Here is an 18,281-nt window from a genome sequence, read left to right on the forward strand (position 1 = left end):
AGTTATCAGTTGTTTTCTTGCTTGGGTATTTCTGCTTTACAAAATAAAGGTAGAAAAATTTGTGTGTGTGTTGTATAAATACATACAAATAATAAATAGGCTTAAACATTTAGATTTCGCTTGTTTTTGTTGTTAGACATTGGTGGTTTTTGCTTGCTTCTCAACCCCCGGTTCCGTTAGTAGTAGTATAAAATGTGTATAAAAATAGTTAATTCAAAAATCTTAGTTCTACACAATTTTTGTTGCTTGTTTGTTTGTTGTTTGAACCCTTAAAAACAAATGTTGAAGTTTAAAATTAGCACACGCTTAACTTTTGCTGTTGATGTTGTTGTTGTTGCTGCTTGGAAGTGTCTCGAAGTACATTTGTTGTCTGTCTGTCTGCCTGTGTATGTGTGTGTGGGTGGGTGTATGTGTGTGGGGGCAGTAGTTAAACCGTTAAACCCTTATGCGCATTCACCGCGTCAAAATGATCGCTCTGGGTATGGCAAACACGCAGTCTTGAATCGGTGGTGCAACAGCAGCAACTGTTGTTGCACCAGCACTTGTTGCCACTGCTGCTGCTAGGTTGACCACTGGTGAGACAGCTGCCACCACACTCGATGCCGTTGACGATGGACTGGAGGATGAGACATTGCCACAGCTATTGCTGCGATTGTTGTTATTATTATGGTTGTTGTGGCGCTGATTGCGCAATTGCTGCTGATATTGTTGAGGTTGCTGCTACTGCTGTTGATGTTGCTGCTGCTGTTGTTGCAATTGCAATCGATGCTGCTGGTTCTGCAGATTGTGCATGGTGTAGGCATTCACATTGATGGTGCTGTTGCTGCTGCTGTTTGTGGTTGCGGGCAAGGCGCGAACATGTTGCATTGGCGGCAACACAGGCTGCAACTGTTGCTGCTGCTGGAGTTGCAAGTGTTGCTGCTGCTGTTGCTGGTGATGATGCTGGAAATTCAATTGGCCGGCGGCGCGCATCATGTGCCAATAATTGTCATCGCCGATCGGTGCCTGCCGACTGCCGTATTTGAGCTTCCGGGTGATGCCCTGCTTGTAGTCGCGGTGATCCTTGTCGATGGCGTAGGCCTTCTCGCGCAGCTTCTCGATCGTCTTCTTGAATTCGACAAATGCCTGCGGCGACTGTTGTTGCTGCAACGCACTCGCAAGCGGCACCAGCGGATTGCTTTGCTGCTGTTGCTGCTGCTGTTGTTGCAGTGGCAGGGGCAGGTGTTGGCGATAGGCAAGCGGATCGAGCAACGCATCCAGCTGATTCATATTGGACATGATGAGCGTGTGTATGCGCTGCAAATCGAGTGCCGGATCCAGTGCAGTGACCAAATCCATTTGAAAGTAATCCATCTCCTTGGCGGAGACATTCTTGCAGCCGGGCGCATTCTCATCGGAACGGCCGCAACAGCTGTAATAGCCACTGATGAAAGCGGAGGGATGAAAGTATTGCATGCGGATGGAATTCATCAGACAGATCTTGTGGAGTAAATCGAACCATTCGCGCTCCTCAACGCAGTTCGTCGTCTGTACGATTAGCGGGCGGTCTTTGTGCACGATCTGTGGACAAACGGAAAATTATTGTTATTATGTAAATCAAAAATTAAATTTGCCTTGTTCTTTTCACTATGCAAATTTAAACATTCTGCTGGTAAATAGTAAATAGTCAACTACAATTGTTGTGCGCCCAGTGAAATCGCTAATCGCAAATCGCAATTCACACGCGCAAAAGTCCCACGCGCCTCCAACGTAACCAAATTCTTTTGACTTCTTTAAGAGGTTTTGAAATTTCCCTTTTTTGTCGCCGCGAAAAACACAACAAATGAAGAAAAAGAATAACAATGGTTGGCAACAGTTGGCAGTTGAAAACAGTAGTAGCTGGTAGCTGGCAGCGTTGCCAACTCATTTTCATAATAATACTAATTATTTTTAATTGCTGGTTTTTGCCATTTACATAGACGCGACGCAACGCAACGCGTCTAAATGGGCATACAAATTATTAGTGAAAGTTTGTGCTGCTGGCTGTGATGATATGGAAACTACTGCTATTTCTGCTGCCCTTTTGCAAATACAACTGATTTTCTTTTCTATTTTTTCACTTTCAGTGAAGCTGAGCAGCGTATCAAGTGACAGTTGGAACTCGCCGCGTTGCCAATTGCGCACTTATCGATAACTCGATGACGATGCCCAAAACTGCAGCAGCCCATACGCACACGGACACACACACACACACACGTAATGAGCTCTTTTGCATGTGTGGGCTGCTGCCTCCGCCTAATTTATTTATACAAAAAAAATACCTAAGAAAATGCATTTCCGGCATTATGTATTTGCATTATTATTGTTGTGAATTAATCTAGAACCAATCTGCATATGTCTGCAAGTGTATTTCAGCACATGCAACATTTGCCAATTGCAGCGAGGCGTGTCTGCATAAAAGAATGCCTGGTATGTTGTTCCTACACGTTGTAGCATTGTATTACACCATAGCACAAAGTTATCGAACGATAGATCTTTGATTGCAAGAATTAACTACTCTACTCACCTTGAAGCAGTTCTGCATTTTGAAGCTTTTGTCTTTCAATTGCTCAACGCTTCCGATTTCCTCGAGCGGTATATCACAGTTGGGTTGTTTGCCCTTCGACTTGGCATAGCTTAGCGAGTGGGTTGTCAGGCGAAAGTAACGTTGCTTAAACTGGCGTCCAAAGCGTTTTCGGCTTGTCGGATATTTGGTCATCATGCTGCGCGTGGTACGCGTGAGTGTGTGAGAGCGAGCGAGAGTCGAGTGGGGAGGGGGAAGACACGCACACACACACACACATAGCAAAGGAAGATAGAAAGAGAACGAAAAAAACAACAAATGAGCAAATGTTATGCATTTAATGCTCAAAATTAATGGGTTGTTTGTAATCCAACAATATATATATATATATATATATTTAGAGTACCAACATATGTATAAGAAAAAACAATAACGGTTCTAAAATTAAAAAAAAAGTTTCTCTTACCCCTCGCTAGACGTTAGTATTTAAATTTGTATGTGCGAATGTGTTTTTTAGACGAGTGGTGAGTGCGTGTCGTGTGTGTGTAAATTTATGTATGTATTGTGTGTATGCATTTTGTTGAGGGTGTTGTTGTTGTGTGTGTGATGGTAATTTTTGTTGTTGTTGGTTGGTTGGTGATGAGATGGATTTTGTTTGTTTTTTTTTTTTATAAAGCAGCACGCGCGTAAAAGAAGAGAAAGATAAAGAAAGTTTTGTTGGTATTAGAATAAAAATAAAGCGTAATCAACCAAATGTAGTGTATACGAAATTTGGGAAATGTACGTAAACAACGCTAAGAAAGAGATAGAGAGAGAGAGAGGGAGAGACAACAATCGATAGGCGCAACAATTGAATACAGCAGCTTATGGCAATTTAGAACCGTCCAATTTCAAAGTCTCTATGTGTAATAATATTATTTTAATTATTCATCAAATCTATTTTGCATGTTCTAAACGTTGCTAATGTTTCTAATTTGATATCGAGCATTACAAAACGACTATCGATTGTTCTTCTCTACGGCTCTACTACTAAAAAGAGAGTTCAAGCTGAAATGGAAGAACTTACCCCTCCTTTAGTAATACTGGTTCAAGTGGCAACTGGGGCATTGTCGCTTGCAGCTGATTGCTGCCGGGCGACAACAAATCGCAGGTGGCATTTGGCGTCGAGATGACCTCGAGGAAATGTTTGACGGCATCCACATGCTTCTCCGTGCAAAATTTCTTGTACAGCTCGCCGGTGTATTCCTCCTTGCAGGTCTGCTGCGACGAACGCGAACTGACCAAATTGCCCAGCGATTGGATTGTTTTCGAGATGAGTGTCAGCGTCCGATTCGTTTGCGCATCCTGTAAAGAAATTGTGGACGAGGGATAAATACAATGGAGGGCGTGGACGAATTGGGAGTGTAAGACTCTCGTTGCTAAGAGTGTTTTTTGCTTACCAGTCGCTCTGTGGTCAGGTCAAACAGTTTGGGACCCAGTATGGCCGGTGCAAAGAATCGCAGAAAGATGAAGCCGGAAACGACGGAGAAGCGCACCTCGCGATTATGGGGGAAATGTTTGCCGGCACATTCGCGCAGATCGTGAAAGATCTGGCAGAGGACCTTCGGACAGCGTTCCGCACTCTTGGTAATAGCCTCGAATACCCGTTCCACATAATCCTTGAGATTGTGCAGATTTGTGTCCACAGCGGAGCGATCCTTCACCTTGCTGGGATCAATCTCGCAGGGTTTCTTCTCGGCGACAATTTGCGAGAGGACGGGACGCAGTGTCTGGTGCAGATAGTGCAGACCCGACAGTCGCATCGCCTCATCCATCATCTTGGAGACGAGCGTGTTGCCCCGAAAGATTGTCGTCGGATCTGTCAGATTGGAGATCTCATGATCCGCCAGCGCTTTGATAATCGGCGCAATGCGTTCCGTATGCGTGAAGAGACGCACTAGTGGCTGAGCCACCTCCGTCTTGCCCGAGACGAGTTCACCCAGTATGTAGACGGAGGAGAGGGTGATGGGTCGCTGATCCACCGATTCGAGCAGCAGATTCAAGAGATCATCATAGGTGGCCAGGGGGAATACATGATCGGCGGTGTAGTTCAGATTGAGACGCAACGAGCCAATTGTGGAGTCGACGCTGAGTCGCGTTCCCGGCGGCGTTGCACAGGAACGGGGAGTGGCATTCAGGGAGCGGCAACTCGGAGATGTGGTGCGTGGTTGCAGATAATACCAGGCGGCTGGCTGTACCGCCTGCTGTTGCTGCTTGTTAAGCATGGGTAGGCGCACCTCGCCGAGAAACACCTTGTCCGCCATGGCGCCGTGGGCGTCATGCCACAACGTCACCGCAATCTCGCAGAGATCAGCACCGCCCAGCGGATAAATCGCATACGCCTTGTTCGCCGATGATTCCAGCGATGCGGTGGATTTGTTGCTGTTGGTGGTGCCCGTGTTGTTGCCGCCGCCGGCGGAATCCGAGTCAATCGAGAGATCAAAGTACATGACCTCATCGAACTCCGGATCGACGGTCTTCTTGCGCTGCTTAGTCCGTTTCGTGATGATCTGCTTGTTGCTGTAGTATGCAGTGCAGATGACGAAGGGATCACAGGTGCCCTGCTTCTTGGCCAGATCCACACAGGCGGGCACACGAATTGCGACACGAACATTGCGCGCGGCATGCGTATTCTTCCAGTTCGCCAGCTGATCCGTGGAGGATGTGGCCACCAGTTGTTGCTGCTGCTGCTGATGATGTTGTTGCTGCTGTTGCTGCTGATGATGATGATGCACATGTCCAAAGAGTCCCGCACCGATAGTCTTCAGTGTCATGCCGGCCGTATTGCCGCTGGCAGCAGCCGCAGCCGCTGCAGCAGCGCGATGAATGTTGGTCAGTTCGTTATTCTCCTTGTAGTCGTTGAGATGGGCACGTGGATGATGATGATGATTTTGGCTATGATGATGATGATGATTGGGCAGCTGCAGCGAGTGCTGCTGCAACGTGTGCTCGACAATGCTGTCGCTTAGCGATTGGAGAATGGGAGGCACTTCCTCGAACGCCACCTCGATGTGCACCATGCCCTGCACCTCCGAATCGGAGTCGACAGGTCGCAGCGAGAACCAGTGATCCTTGTGATTGTATTTGTGCAACTCCTCCCGCTTAATGGCGATCTTGCCAATCGGTTTGTCCTGTTTCATATCCCGATCCCACACATATACGGACAGGTAGCGAAATCTTCGCGGAATTTTGAATTGATACTCCTCGCCAAAAAAGGGTGACAAGGTGCGCTCGCTAATGGGTGTCCGGCATATCTCCTCCTGATCCAGTGCAATGGTGCAGTAAACATCTCGTGTGCCCTGCGTGCTGCAGCTCGTATTCGCCGCATTCCGACTGCTGAGATTTTTTGCTTCGCCTGTGCAAAAAATAAACCAAACGAAAATGGGATAAAAAATGGAATTTTGTAAGTTTGAATTTAAATAAAATTGAAGTTGGCTGCGCTGCAATTGCATTAATTACAAAACTATCGAAAATTGTCAACTGTGGACAAAAGTGAGAAATTGTAATATCGAGAAAAGCTATCGATTGATATTGACACCTGCAAAAGTATCGAAATCGAGAAAATTGCCAAATGCTGACATATTTGAGTAAATGTGTTGTAATCGAGAAAAGCTATCGCTTGACCTTGACACCTGCAAAATCAGATTGCAAAATCTCTGATTGACGCGACTTGTGTTTAAACACAAAAAATACAATAAAACAATTTATTCAGCACATCATATTTGAGTTGAGCATTTTGTCGGCTCACTTTGATGCCGCCAAAGGGCAGGCCCGCCAGCAACGTGACTTCCTCTTCTCTGTGCATGTGTATGTGAGTGTGTGTTTTTCTGCGTGTGTATTTGTGCGTGTGCCGATAAATTGCATTATCGATGCGCAGCCACCTGGGCGCAAAACAGCAATACCAACAATGGCTGCAGCTTGACTAGACGGTCTGTCCCCGTCCCTGTCTCAAGCATTGAAAGTTAATAATAACAGTGCGCCTCTGTTGTTGTTGGTGCTCTTGCCTTGATAAGCCACGTTAATCAGGCAATGACCAGCGGCAGAGCCGGCAGGGGGAAGGGGGCGGTGCAAAGTTTGCTCAATGAAAAAAATTAGCAGCCGGCAGCCGCGCAGTCGAACGGAAATATAATGCGTATTCATTTCTGTATTTGTGTATGCGTATGTGTGTGGCGTCATGTAGGCAAGCAGGCATATGCACAGGCAAGAATGCAAAGGCAATGCGCAAAAATGTGCTTTGTGCTTTGAGCGCCTCTTTCACATGAAAGAGTGAGAAGGTGTCTTCGTCGTCTCCCATTCGGTCTTCCTTACTATTGACACAGCTGGCTGGGGAATAAGACAGCAATGTCTCTCTTTCTCTCTCGCTCTGTCAATTGGGTTATATTTGCCAGCTAGTAGTTGTGTACGTGTGTATTAGTAGCAAAACAACGGTGCTTTTACGCTCTGATGCGCTGTCGTCGTGTCTGTTCTCACTGTGTTGTCGTAAGAAAAAAAGAAAAAACACCAACAAATACGATTGATAACAAAAGACGTCGTCGTCGTCGCTGTTTTCGTCGTGGCATTCCGCGTTTCTTTTTATGAATGGGAAGCAACGTAAAGGCAAACAAACGACCAAGAAAGAAAAAACAGAGGCACATTTTATATATGCAAAAACACAAAGCACGAAAGAAAGCCACAGAAGAAGCACCCAAAATGAAATAAAATAAGAAACACAGCGACAACAACAACACAACACACAAATCAAATGACAAAAATCAAAAGTGCTTTTACTCGCTCTGTCCCTTTCTGGCCAGTGTCTGCTCGACGACAGTCAATTTCATTCATTCTCATTCGCATTCAGCATTCATTCATGATTCATGAATTGGCATCGCGCGCTGCTCTTGCGTCGTTTTCACATTTTTTCGCATCTGTTTTTGCTGCTGTTGTTGTTGCTTGTAGGGAATTCCAGCCAGTCAAAAAAGAACTGCCGAAATTCCGTAGTAGTTTTTTTTTTTTTTGGTGACGCTTTATTTATACCAAATTAATTTATGCGTGTTTTCGTTAGTTGTTATTGTTGTTGTTTTTGTTGCTCTGTTTCTTCTATTTATTGGGTGGCGTTATCTTGTGACAATAACCTAAAACACATCGGCGAATTCCATTTAAATTGACTCCAGCATTTGCTAAATTTAACCACAATGCCAATGCCAATATAAGCTATGGGGTTTTATGCCTAATAAGTGTTTATGTGTGTATGTCTGTTATAAAGTTGGCTGGTAGGCAAATACCCCACTACACTCAGATAACGAATTTCTAGTGAAGTTTTTGAATAGTGAATCGCGATATTATTAGTATTGTGGACTGTGATCGATCAATCGTATGATTTTCGAACGTCCTTCAATTCGATTCGGTTTACATTAAATGCGTATCATTTTACGTATGCCAAGCACGTCATATATAAAAAACAAGACGGGGGAACTGAATGAATTGGGCGAGGGCGAGGGGGGGAAGAACACTCAAACGGAAGTTAAGTCACTGCATTTTGAGAAGACGATGTTATTTATTTATTTTACGAAATATCAGAGGTATTGTGCATAGTCATATTTTTCAGATGAATTCCAACTGAGGTGCTTAAAACAGACAAATTCCGCGCTAGCATTTTGCATAGCAACAATTTCGTATAAGAATCGAGCGAGTTGGGGGTATTTTGTTGTTGTTTTTTATTATGAAATCTGTACTTGAAACGAATTAGTAATTATTACTGGGGTAGATATTGGGGTAATTGAAAATTAAATGGGGCAATTGGGCGGGCATATTGGTAAGCCGACTCAAAAAGTGCTCAACTTAATGTCTCTCTTTGGCAGTTCAATTTCAATCAGCTTATATGATGATTAGGGCGATATCTTTCTTTTAACTTTTGCCTAAAAGCCTAGTTGAGCTGTTTTTGTTTTTTTGTCTAATAATAGAAACGAGTATAATACACGTGTAGACACCATGTGGTCTGGTCTACTTCTAAAGCCAGCCGCACATCGAAATCAGTGTTGAGCAACACCCCGCACCCCCCACCACTTTGACATTTGCCCATGGAGCGTGTTGTGCCCCCGTCAATGTCATTCATGCGCACACAAAAAAATTACGACACGATTCGTGCTGCGAGAGAATCAAGTCTGTTTATAGATAACGACGACGGCCGGATTGTGGTGTATATGGTAAAAGAAAAAAGGGCCCGCCTTGCAACCAACAACAGACTCATCATTTAATGCTTTCAATTTCCTTCCAGGCAGGCACCCAAAATGGCAAATGGAAATTAAATTTAAAGACTTTGTAAGTCGACTTCATTTCGAATGAAGTCTGTTTCTATCCCTATCTTTCTCTCTCGCTCCCATTCGCTTTTCCTTCACGTCTGTCTGTTTGTGTTTTCCTTTTTTGCACAATATGCAAATTGATTCAGTGCAGCATGAAAGGCGCGTGAATTAATGAGGCGATTACTTCTCAAGAGCAGTGCATAAAAGTGAAAAACAAAAAGAAGGAAAACAAAGAAAACACAGCAGCAGCAGCAGCAGAAAAAGAAGTCGCTTTGTGGTTGGAGGGGAATCAATCTGTGTTCTCGAGCAAGGCGGGGTGCGGGGGAGGCGTGGCAGTGTAATAAATTTTAAAAACAAGTCATAAGAAAGTTGTCTTAATTGTGTCGAAGTTGGAATACTCTAGCAAACATCTTTTAAGATTAATATAGTAGTTCGATCTCGGCTGCTAATCAGTATCAGCCGGAATATCCGGAATATAAAAATAATGTATGTGATTACATCAATTTCACAAAACCATTATGCCCTTTTTACGCATTTTTACTGGGTTCAGGGTATATATATATACACAACTTTTATGCAAAAGAAACGGAAATAGGGATAAATTCTCTCGCATACAGTATATGTATGTGGATATATAAATATATACGTATTTCTATATATATATATATAATATATATATATGTACTTTTTGCTTGCTGCTTCGTCAGCGGATGAGAGATTTACAAATGTAGTTGCTTCTGATGATGTCTGGGTCTCTCTGGTCGTTTGTCTAAACGTCAGCTTCCTGTCGAGAAGCAGAGATTACTTGCACTTTATGCAGATTTGAGGCAAAGGTGTTCGCCCCCAGATCAACGTGTGCATATATATATATATATATATATATATATATATATATATATATATATATATATAGGTTGATTCTTGTGAATTTTAACTAAACTCATTGCCCTGCAAACGACAACTTCCTTTTTCCGTTTGCAACTTCCTTTTTGGTCATGCATTAAACAAGGGTCCCAACATAATTGTGGCCAAAAGGAAGTAACTGGTTAGTGAGTTAGCGTGCAACAACAGGAGACTTGCAACTGCTACAGCAGCTCCATCCCATCTCCATTTACCTCAATGCCAATTTTCATTTGATGCACTCTTAAATAAAGCAAAGCGTCACAATTTCAATCACAAACAGGCAGCAAACCAAATAAACCCAGCCCCCCAATGCCCAACCATCACACCTCTCTCTCTCTCTCTCGCGCTCTCTCTCAGCTATCTGTTGTCTGTTCTGTTCTTTCAACTGCTGCTCAACTGTTGCGTCTGTCGTCGTCACTCGACTGTACGTGCCGATCGATTTCCGGTCTGATTACGTTTTCTCATCCCCATCCCCACATGCATGATCATCTCAACTTCATCATCATCATCTTCTTCTTCATCTTCGTCTTCATCTTTCTCTGCCTGCCTGTTTGTCTGTTGTTTGGCTTCTCTGCTCGCGTGTTTATTGCTTTTCATCAGCGTCATCATCGATCGTTCATCATTCGACTGTTCGTTGATTGCCGTCGTTTGCCGCCCCGTTTTGACATTGCTTGCTTTTATTCAGCAGGCAGCACTTCTCTCGCGCACAGTTGGCCACACTTCAAAAAGCGTTTAATCTACGAGCGAAATTGTTGGCTTGCTTAACTTTAGACGCACTTTTAATAGTCGCATTAAAGTGGAAATTGTTAACAATTAGAAAACTACACACAGAAGAGTCTAACAACAATTAGATTAATTAATATATCGAGGTTATTGGCAGACTCGTTCAGAATACTCTATAGCGACAGTTAACAACCTTAACAGTCTTGTCTTTATTTATATTTGTATATTCTCTTCTTTTTTTTTGATTTGTTTTTACAACCGTCTGAAAGAAATTCTTTCTTGTTTTGGTTATCAATTTCATGTCTGGGCCAGCTCCTCAATAAAATAATCATGATGGCAATGAGTAACCACTTTTCTGCCTTGTCACTGCCGGTGGCAAGTTCGCCAGTTGCCTCCAGTTGAATCTGGTGCGGTTGCGGTTGCTGTACTTCATCGTCAGTCGACTCTTATTCATTCGGCAACAAGTTGGAATAATTTTTTTCTTTTCTTTTTGTTGCAACCGCCAACTAATTATAAATGTACTATTATGACAGGTCCCGTGAGTGTGAGTATGTGTGGCATGCCAAGCAGCAGCAGTGCGATGCTCATTTTTGGCGCCATTAACCTTCAATTACCAATTAGCCATGGCTGGCAATCAGTCAAGTCACTGACTGACTGACTTTGTCACCAACGTGACGGCGACAACAGCAACGAAAACGAAAACGAAAAAACGACACACGACTCGCATCTACAAAAGCGGCAACGAGGCCTCTGCCTCTGGATCTGACCAAAACTAGACGCCTATTAAAACTTTGGCAAACCTCTAAATTAACAAACAGCAAGCCAAGTATTCAACGCGTCTAATGAAAATAATAAATAAACGTAAAGAGAGAAAAAAAAAAACACCCACAGTACATTGAAACAAAAGCACAGCAGCAATTTTTGCTGCTTCGTATGTGGGTTGCTTAGATACCCATATATAAATATATATATCTGTGTGTGTCTTATTGCCTACAATTTAATATTTATTTACATGACGAGTTTCAAACTTAATCATCTAGTGGAAATATTTGTTAAGTCGGGCAACCATTCTTATGCAAACAAATCTTTATAAATATTTATGTAATTGCTTTACACTAATAAACCGGCGCCATTAAAAAATGAGACTTGATAAACACTTTGACACTTGCGACCCTGCTTACCTTCAGATATTCATCCACCGTGCCACAGACACAAAAAACGAGACATGCAACAACAAGCGAAACAAACAGCTAAATAATTGTATTAAGATTATTTCTATGTACACCCAAATGTAAGTGTAATAGAGGAAAAACTCGAGTTTTAATTACAAATTACAGCAATTTTAATGTCGCGGGTAATCTCATAAAAAAAATACATGAAATGGGCAACCAAAAAAGAAGCACCAACACAGCGTGAAGTTCAAAGCCTTGCTTAGGGTGCAGCAGCAGAGTCATCAAGCTCCCGCTCAATGCTGCCTGCCACATGACCCCAGGCAAAGTCAACACACACACACACACACACACACACACACACAAACATCAAAGAGAGGCGAGGCGAGAAGAGGTCAAGCGTTAAGTCATAAAAGACAGCGAGTGGGGAAAACCACTCTGTGTAAGAAAGTAAAAGATAAATGTTAATCATCAGTTGCAAGCTCATCATTTCATCTCATCGAGTCGATGACGTCGTCAACTTTATGATGTTAATCAACAGCAGCAGCAGCAAGCAGTCACAACAGTCAGTGGCAGGCAACAAGCGAAACCACATTGCCACAAATGTCCATGGCAAGGCTTTGCTTTTTATGAGGCCTGTCGAAGGCGACCTGAATAAAAAGTATTTTAGCAACGCAACTAATTACACACAATTGTTGTTCTTTGGAAGTGTACAAGTACAACAACAACAACCAGAATGGCAATGCTCAATTCCAATAAGCTTTGGTCTCATTAAATCAAGTGCATCGAATGCGCAGCTGGTCACACTTGACAGCTCCCTTGTGCTAGGAAACTGAAAGCTCACGCTTCAGACAAAATCCTTGAAACTAATGCCACTAATTTATTCTGAGTTGTTAAAAATTAATATTTACTATATAACAACAATATATATATATAAAATCAAGGTGGTTATTAAAACTTCTACTTTATGACTACAGTTGAAATAATTGTAATAAAGTTCTTCGAGAGTATTTAAGTATTCGACCTAAAGTCTAAAACTGCTGCTAAAGTCTTCTTAGTGACTTAGCTTAGATTTTATTTCGAACTAAAAAAAACTGGAGGTTGTCAACCATTTTAATTGTTCCTCAGCCAAGTTAACAAGTAAACGCAGCTTATCAAGAAAAGTATGTATTAGAAAAATGATTTAAGAAATGTACAACAAAAAAGATGAAGAACCGACTAAGACAAAGACACAACAAGGCAGACTAATTGTCAACAAAGCACAGAGAGGGAAGATCAACAGAGATCAGAACAAAAGAGACTAGAACAGCCTTACAGCTAGGCCAACAGTGAGTTTAAGCCAAGTGCCAAGTTGCCAACCAGTTTGGGATTTGCTGTGGTCAGGCCTCAAGAGCAACACCAACTACAACTACAACTAACAACAACAACACAACCGGCTTTTAATTAATTGCCTTTTTTAGGTAAAACTATTTCTTGTCGCACATAAATACATATATATACACACACACACACACTCTTACATTAATATACAGAGAAATGCGTGCTTATTTTGTGTTAAAAGTACAAACAACAACAAATGTCAGCTACTTGATGTTGTTGGTGTTTTTTCAAGTTCAGCAGAATTTGGAGCGTGTTGTGTGGCCCTTGTTAAGCCCCTATCTACCCACCGTCCCCCCCCAAGAACAACAAACAGAGTTGTCAGCTCATGTAAATTGTCATCAATATTTCAGCATAAATTGCATATCTTGTCTTTTATCTTCTATCTCTGTTTTACACGCTAGCATCCAATGCATGAGTCAGTTATGTGAGTCATAGTAGAGCGCCCTCTGCTGGGTAGTAACTGTAACTTGCATTTTCAAAATCGACAATGGCAACTATTACAGGGGTCTGGTGAAGGGTGAGGGAGGGGGCGTGTCCCAATCTTATAGAAAACGAAATTTAGGTTATGCGCTTAACATTTTAATTAAGTGGAAAAGTATTACGCCAATTTCGGTCAGTGCTGTTTGTGTGTAGAAATCGCAAACAGAGCCAACAAAATGGAAAGCCACAACAACAAAAGCGAAACTTTGTGTAATTGAAACTGAGCACGAAGTGGAAGTATTATTATTAAGCATGCAAAGCATAATGAAGTGGAAATATGAAACTTGAGCAAAAAAAAAACAAAAGAAAAAAACTATGCACAGACAGAAAGCCAGACAGACACACGGGCACTAAACGAAGAATGCTTAGATGGATGGAAGACTGGATGGATGGAAGCCTCGATCATGGAATATGAAATAAAATGTAAGCTTGCAAAAGGTGACGACGCTAAAGTTATTAGACATGATGATGGGAATACTACAGTTATCATATGTACATAGTTCATAAGAAAAAAAAAAGTTCTATGTGTGGAATTTACCTATTTTAGTTTAAACATATCGCATCTGCGCATTCATCAAGCCATTCCAGAAATTACGATGAATAATACATTTTAAATTTGAACGCATTTGCTCTGCTAGGTAAATAGCCCTAGTTTTTGGACTGAATTTAAATTAATGTGTATTTCACAATTATGCAGTCGATTTCAATGAGTGTAAGATCACACAAAGAACAGTGTTTAAAATAGCGGTGTTTACAAGTTGTTCAATTTTGTTTCTTTTATGATCTTCCTCGTTCTCATTGAAAATGTCAACCACCAAAAGAAAGAGCAAAAGGGGCAAGAAGAAGACATGTGCTGTAGTTGCTTATAATGCCGAAAATCAAAAGAAGACAGCTGAGTTTTGTGATGCCTTCCAGAAGAAGGAAGCGCCAGGCAGACAGACGGACGGACAGAATGTATAACAGGATAGACAACAAGAAGAAGCAGACCAGGCCGACAAAGACAAAGCGCATGCGAAAACAATTGAAGCGTGCAAAAAAAAAGAGCAACACGAAGAAGAACAACAATAAGAAAACTGAGAAGGGGAGCAGAAGTTGAAGCAGAGGCACCAGCAGCAAATGCAAACGCAAAAAAAATATCAAAAGTTTTATGGCAAAGAAAGAAAAAGGAAATTCATGCGATGGGAAACGGAAATCAAAAGCTGCTACAACAGCAGGGTTTGATGTTGTTGTCGTTGCTGTTGCTGCTGCTTCTGCTGTTGGTGTTGCAGCTTTGCATATAATTTATGACCCGCCAAGGGCAAAGAGACACAGACAGAAGCGTAGCAAAAGCTGCTTATGGAAGATTGAAATTGTTTAGGCGGAAAATGAAAACGCGCTGCGCTGTATGGCATAAGTAAGAAGAGATAAAAATAAATAATGTGTGTTTATTTGCAGAGTGTTGGGATGGAATCCCCGCCCCCCCGCGATGATGCAGGCAGGTGTGAAATGCGAGCAGGCAAATGAGGCCAACACAAACACATATAGACACAAGCAACCCTTTTTTTTAATTTTTGACTGTGGTTTTGTGTGGTTGTTGCTTCCATAATTCTGTTTTCTCACACAACAACGACGACGACAAAAAAGGCCATACAGGAAATGTAAAACCAGTCAAGAGGTACACCAAAATAACCGCAGCAAAAAAAAAAGCTCGCAAATGTCGCAAATGCTGCTCAAGTTGGTTACAGTTATTATGAGTAGAAGGTAAAAGCAGACAAGAAATAGAAAGAACGAGTGAGGGAGAGAGATAGGTATAAACAGAGGTGTGCAGGCGCCCATTCATGAGTTGACCTTTTTTGTCTGTTCTGTTTGTCGATATTTGCGCACGCATTAATCGATGAGAGGCTTCGGCTTTTGCTGTTATCGGCAAAAGAAAATGAGGCAAAAACGAGGTTATCAGCGAACTCGCATCGCACACACAATTCTCAGCTGCTCTTAATAATCATTCATAAAACAACAAATTAGCCTTTGCGTGTGTGTATGTGTGTGTGCAACTGTGTGTGAGTGTGTGTGGTAGGCGGCAGGCCAGAGAAAAGTACACCGAATTCGAATTCCATTCATGAAAAAACCCACACATTGCTGCTATGTGCAAATGTATTTGTATATGTATGTGTGTGTGTTGGCACATGCGCTGGAGTTGAAGCGTCGTCACTCACACACACACACATACAAAATTCATTCACAACTGCACGCTGGATCGGGGGCGGGGGAAAGATGCCGTAACATGCACAGCACAGGCAAAACAGAGACGTCGACGACGGTGTTAACAGCAGCAGCCAGCGGAACTAGCTTCGTTTTTCAGCTTAAAACAATAACAATAACAGCAGCAACACAATGTTAAAATCGTGGTTTGTGTTGCTTGCTGGATGCATCGAAAAAAAAAAACACACACACACAAGACGCACACGCGATTGCTGTCAGAGCGAGATGGCACGAGGCGGCTGTACAATGCGCAGAAACAGCGCCGCACGCTGCTGCCTTCCTCACTCACACACACACACACACAAAATAAAATGCATTTTCAGCCAAAAAATTAGAATTAACTGCTGCATTTTGTTGTTAAACTGAATTTGGCACATTTCCATAAAAGAGTTGTACACTATTAACACACTGCACACATATTATTTATATAGATTGGTTTTTGATTTTGTTAATTCGCATTTGGTTTTTTGGGCGCCTTCTTCTGGCGGAGCAGAAGAGAGACGCGCTCAGATTCCAATACACTTTTCACAGCGAAAAATTATGATTGGAGTGCAAATTGTTGTTGTTTGGTGCGCAGGCGATATTTGTTTTGTGATTGCATTGGGGTTTCCATTGATTTGCACGAGGTTTACATACCAATTTTCACTTTTAATTGCTCCTCAATTCGGACTTCGCGTGTTTCAGCCATGTTGGATCCATAACTACTGCTGCTGCTGTTGTTGTTCGCGTTGGTGTTTCTGTTGTTGCTGTTGCTGTTACTGTTGCTTGAATCGACAACAGCAGCAGCGACGATGTCGCTGTCAATAGCGCCGTCCTGCTCTTCACACATATAGCGCTTCTTTTTCAACAGCATTATGTTGTTGGTGTTTGTGTTAGTGTTGGTGTCGGTTTGCAGTGTTGCATTTAGATAAGTATTGAAATTAATTTATTTTTCGATATCGTTGTTTTACCGCAACCGTCGCGTTTTGCATGAGATTTTATTATGTTGATTTTTTGTACACAAATCGCTTTAGCATCACTTTATTGTTGTTGCAAGTACTTTGTATACATTAGATAATTTCATATATTTACATCACTTGTTCTTTTCTATTCAATATTTTATAAATCCGACAAAAACAAATACGAATAAGCTTTGAGCTAAATAATAATCCGCTTTCGACTTGTTGAGAGAGAAGAGCGACAAGTTTAATGTAGGAAAATAACAATCGCGCGCAGCGACGCACAACCGTCCGCAACAATAAACGAAACTATAATGAGAGACGAATGTTAAGCGAACGGAACACGAACAAATATATATCGATATATCAAGAGAGCGATAGAGAATAGTATGTTGTTCACATGTGAGTAGGCATAGGTATTTTATCAAGCATAAATGCATATTTTAATGAAGGGCTGATGTTCGATCAACAATTCTTTGATATATAAGAAAAGAATATCATTCGCTTGCTTTTATAATAGTAAATCAGATTTTAGTTCTCGTGCTTTTCATCACGAGCAGGCAAATCAAACACATTTTGCAACACTGATTTATCGCACTGCTGCGAAATGGCGCAGTGCTTGAAATTATGAAAATAATGTTGGTTTCTCTGAGAAATCATTTACAAAGCTTGTCGGAAAGAGACGAATTTCGTTCCTTTATATTATACATAATAATGTATATTTATTGTCTAAGCTATTTTAGCAATAGGCGCACATAAGAAAGTTCACGCTGCTGTTTTTCAGCATACAATTTTATGAATGAAACTGAAATTAGCCTAGCAACGGGGGTTGTGCCGGCAAACACACACACACACACACACAACACACAAACGCACACACACAATTTGAGGCAGGGACTGGTGAACACATGTTGCGCTAGCGCCAAGCGGAAGCAAATTGTGTTCCGGGAAAGTTTCGGGCATTTTAGTTGTGTCGAGTGCGCTACAGGTGGTCGGTCATATCAACATAAGACTCGAGTGTTTTGCATAGCTATAGTTTCTAAATTCTAACATATTGAATGCATTTAAATATTATATTTATACTGAGTAAGCATAAATTTAATAAATTTGAGTTTAACAAAATAAATTCCCACCTCTTACCACAAATACTATTAATGATTATTTCCACAATTTGCATATGCCTTACTTTTTGACTTGCAGCGTATTTGTATTTTAGGTGGGCGTTTTTGGTTCAGGGGTCGAGAAACCGGCAAACTACATTAAAAAGAAACAACGCATTGAAATGTTAAATTTACACGCATTCATTCATTGTTTGTTCGCTTCTGCTCTGCAAACCACACACGCATAACAACAACAACAAATTTACAGCGATGCGTCTTATCAGCAACTGTTATACATTCATTAGGCGATGCCGACGTCTACGCTAACGCCGACGCCGCCTATAAGTGGAAGTGCACAAGTGGTCGACATTTGCTGTCGCCCTTTTTGTTGCTTTTCTTTCTCATTTTATGTGTCACTGTGTGTGTGTGTGCGCTTGTATATCTTAACTCATATGCAGTGAACGACGTATTCGATGACTACAGTAAATATA

The 18,281-nt window shown here is 41.8% G+C and overlaps 1 protein-coding gene across 1 annotated transcript; it reads right to left on the reverse strand.

The window, feature by feature from the left end:
* Nucleotides 1-368: 368 nt before the first annotated feature.
* On the reverse strand, nt 369-16,781 carry LOC6558220 (GTPase-activating protein). Its single transcript, XM_032736633.2, has 6 exons — nt 16,389-16,781; nt 3,982-5,936; nt 3,609-3,886; nt 3,009-3,014; nt 2,546-2,741; nt 369-1,560 (listed from the first exon to the last, which is right to left on the reverse strand). The coding sequence occupies exons 1-6, from the start codon at nt 16,603-16,605 to the stop codon at nt 721-723; spliced, it is 3,492 nt and encodes a 1,163-aa protein (XP_032592524.1). The 5' UTR covers nt 16,606-16,781; the 3' UTR covers nt 369-720.
* Between the last annotated feature and the right edge of the window lie 1,500 nt (nt 16,782-18,281).

Source organism: Drosophila grimshawi, unplaced genomic scaffold (genome assembly GCF_018153295.1).
Source record: "Drosophila grimshawi isolate 15287-2541.00 unplaced genomic scaffold, ASM1815329v1 contig_44, whole genome shotgun sequence".
Lineage (NCBI taxonomy): Eukaryota > Metazoa > Arthropoda > Insecta > Diptera > Drosophilidae > Drosophila > Drosophila grimshawi.

Excerpts from the sequence above, each read along its gene's own strand:
- LOC6558220 (XM_032736633.2), bottom strand. The coding sequence starts at position 16,605 with ATGCTGTTGAAAAAGAAGCGCTATATGTGTGAAGAGCAGGACGGCGCT. Across the intron at positions 5,937-16,388 it reads GCAATTAAAAGTGAAAATTG|GCGAAGCAAAAAATCTCAGC; the intron begins GTATGTAAACCT and ends TTTTTTGCACAG. Across the intron at positions 1,561-2,545 it reads AAATGCAGAACTGCTTCAAG|ATCGTGCACAAAGACCGCCC; the intron begins GTGAGTAGAGTA and ends GTTTGTCCACAG.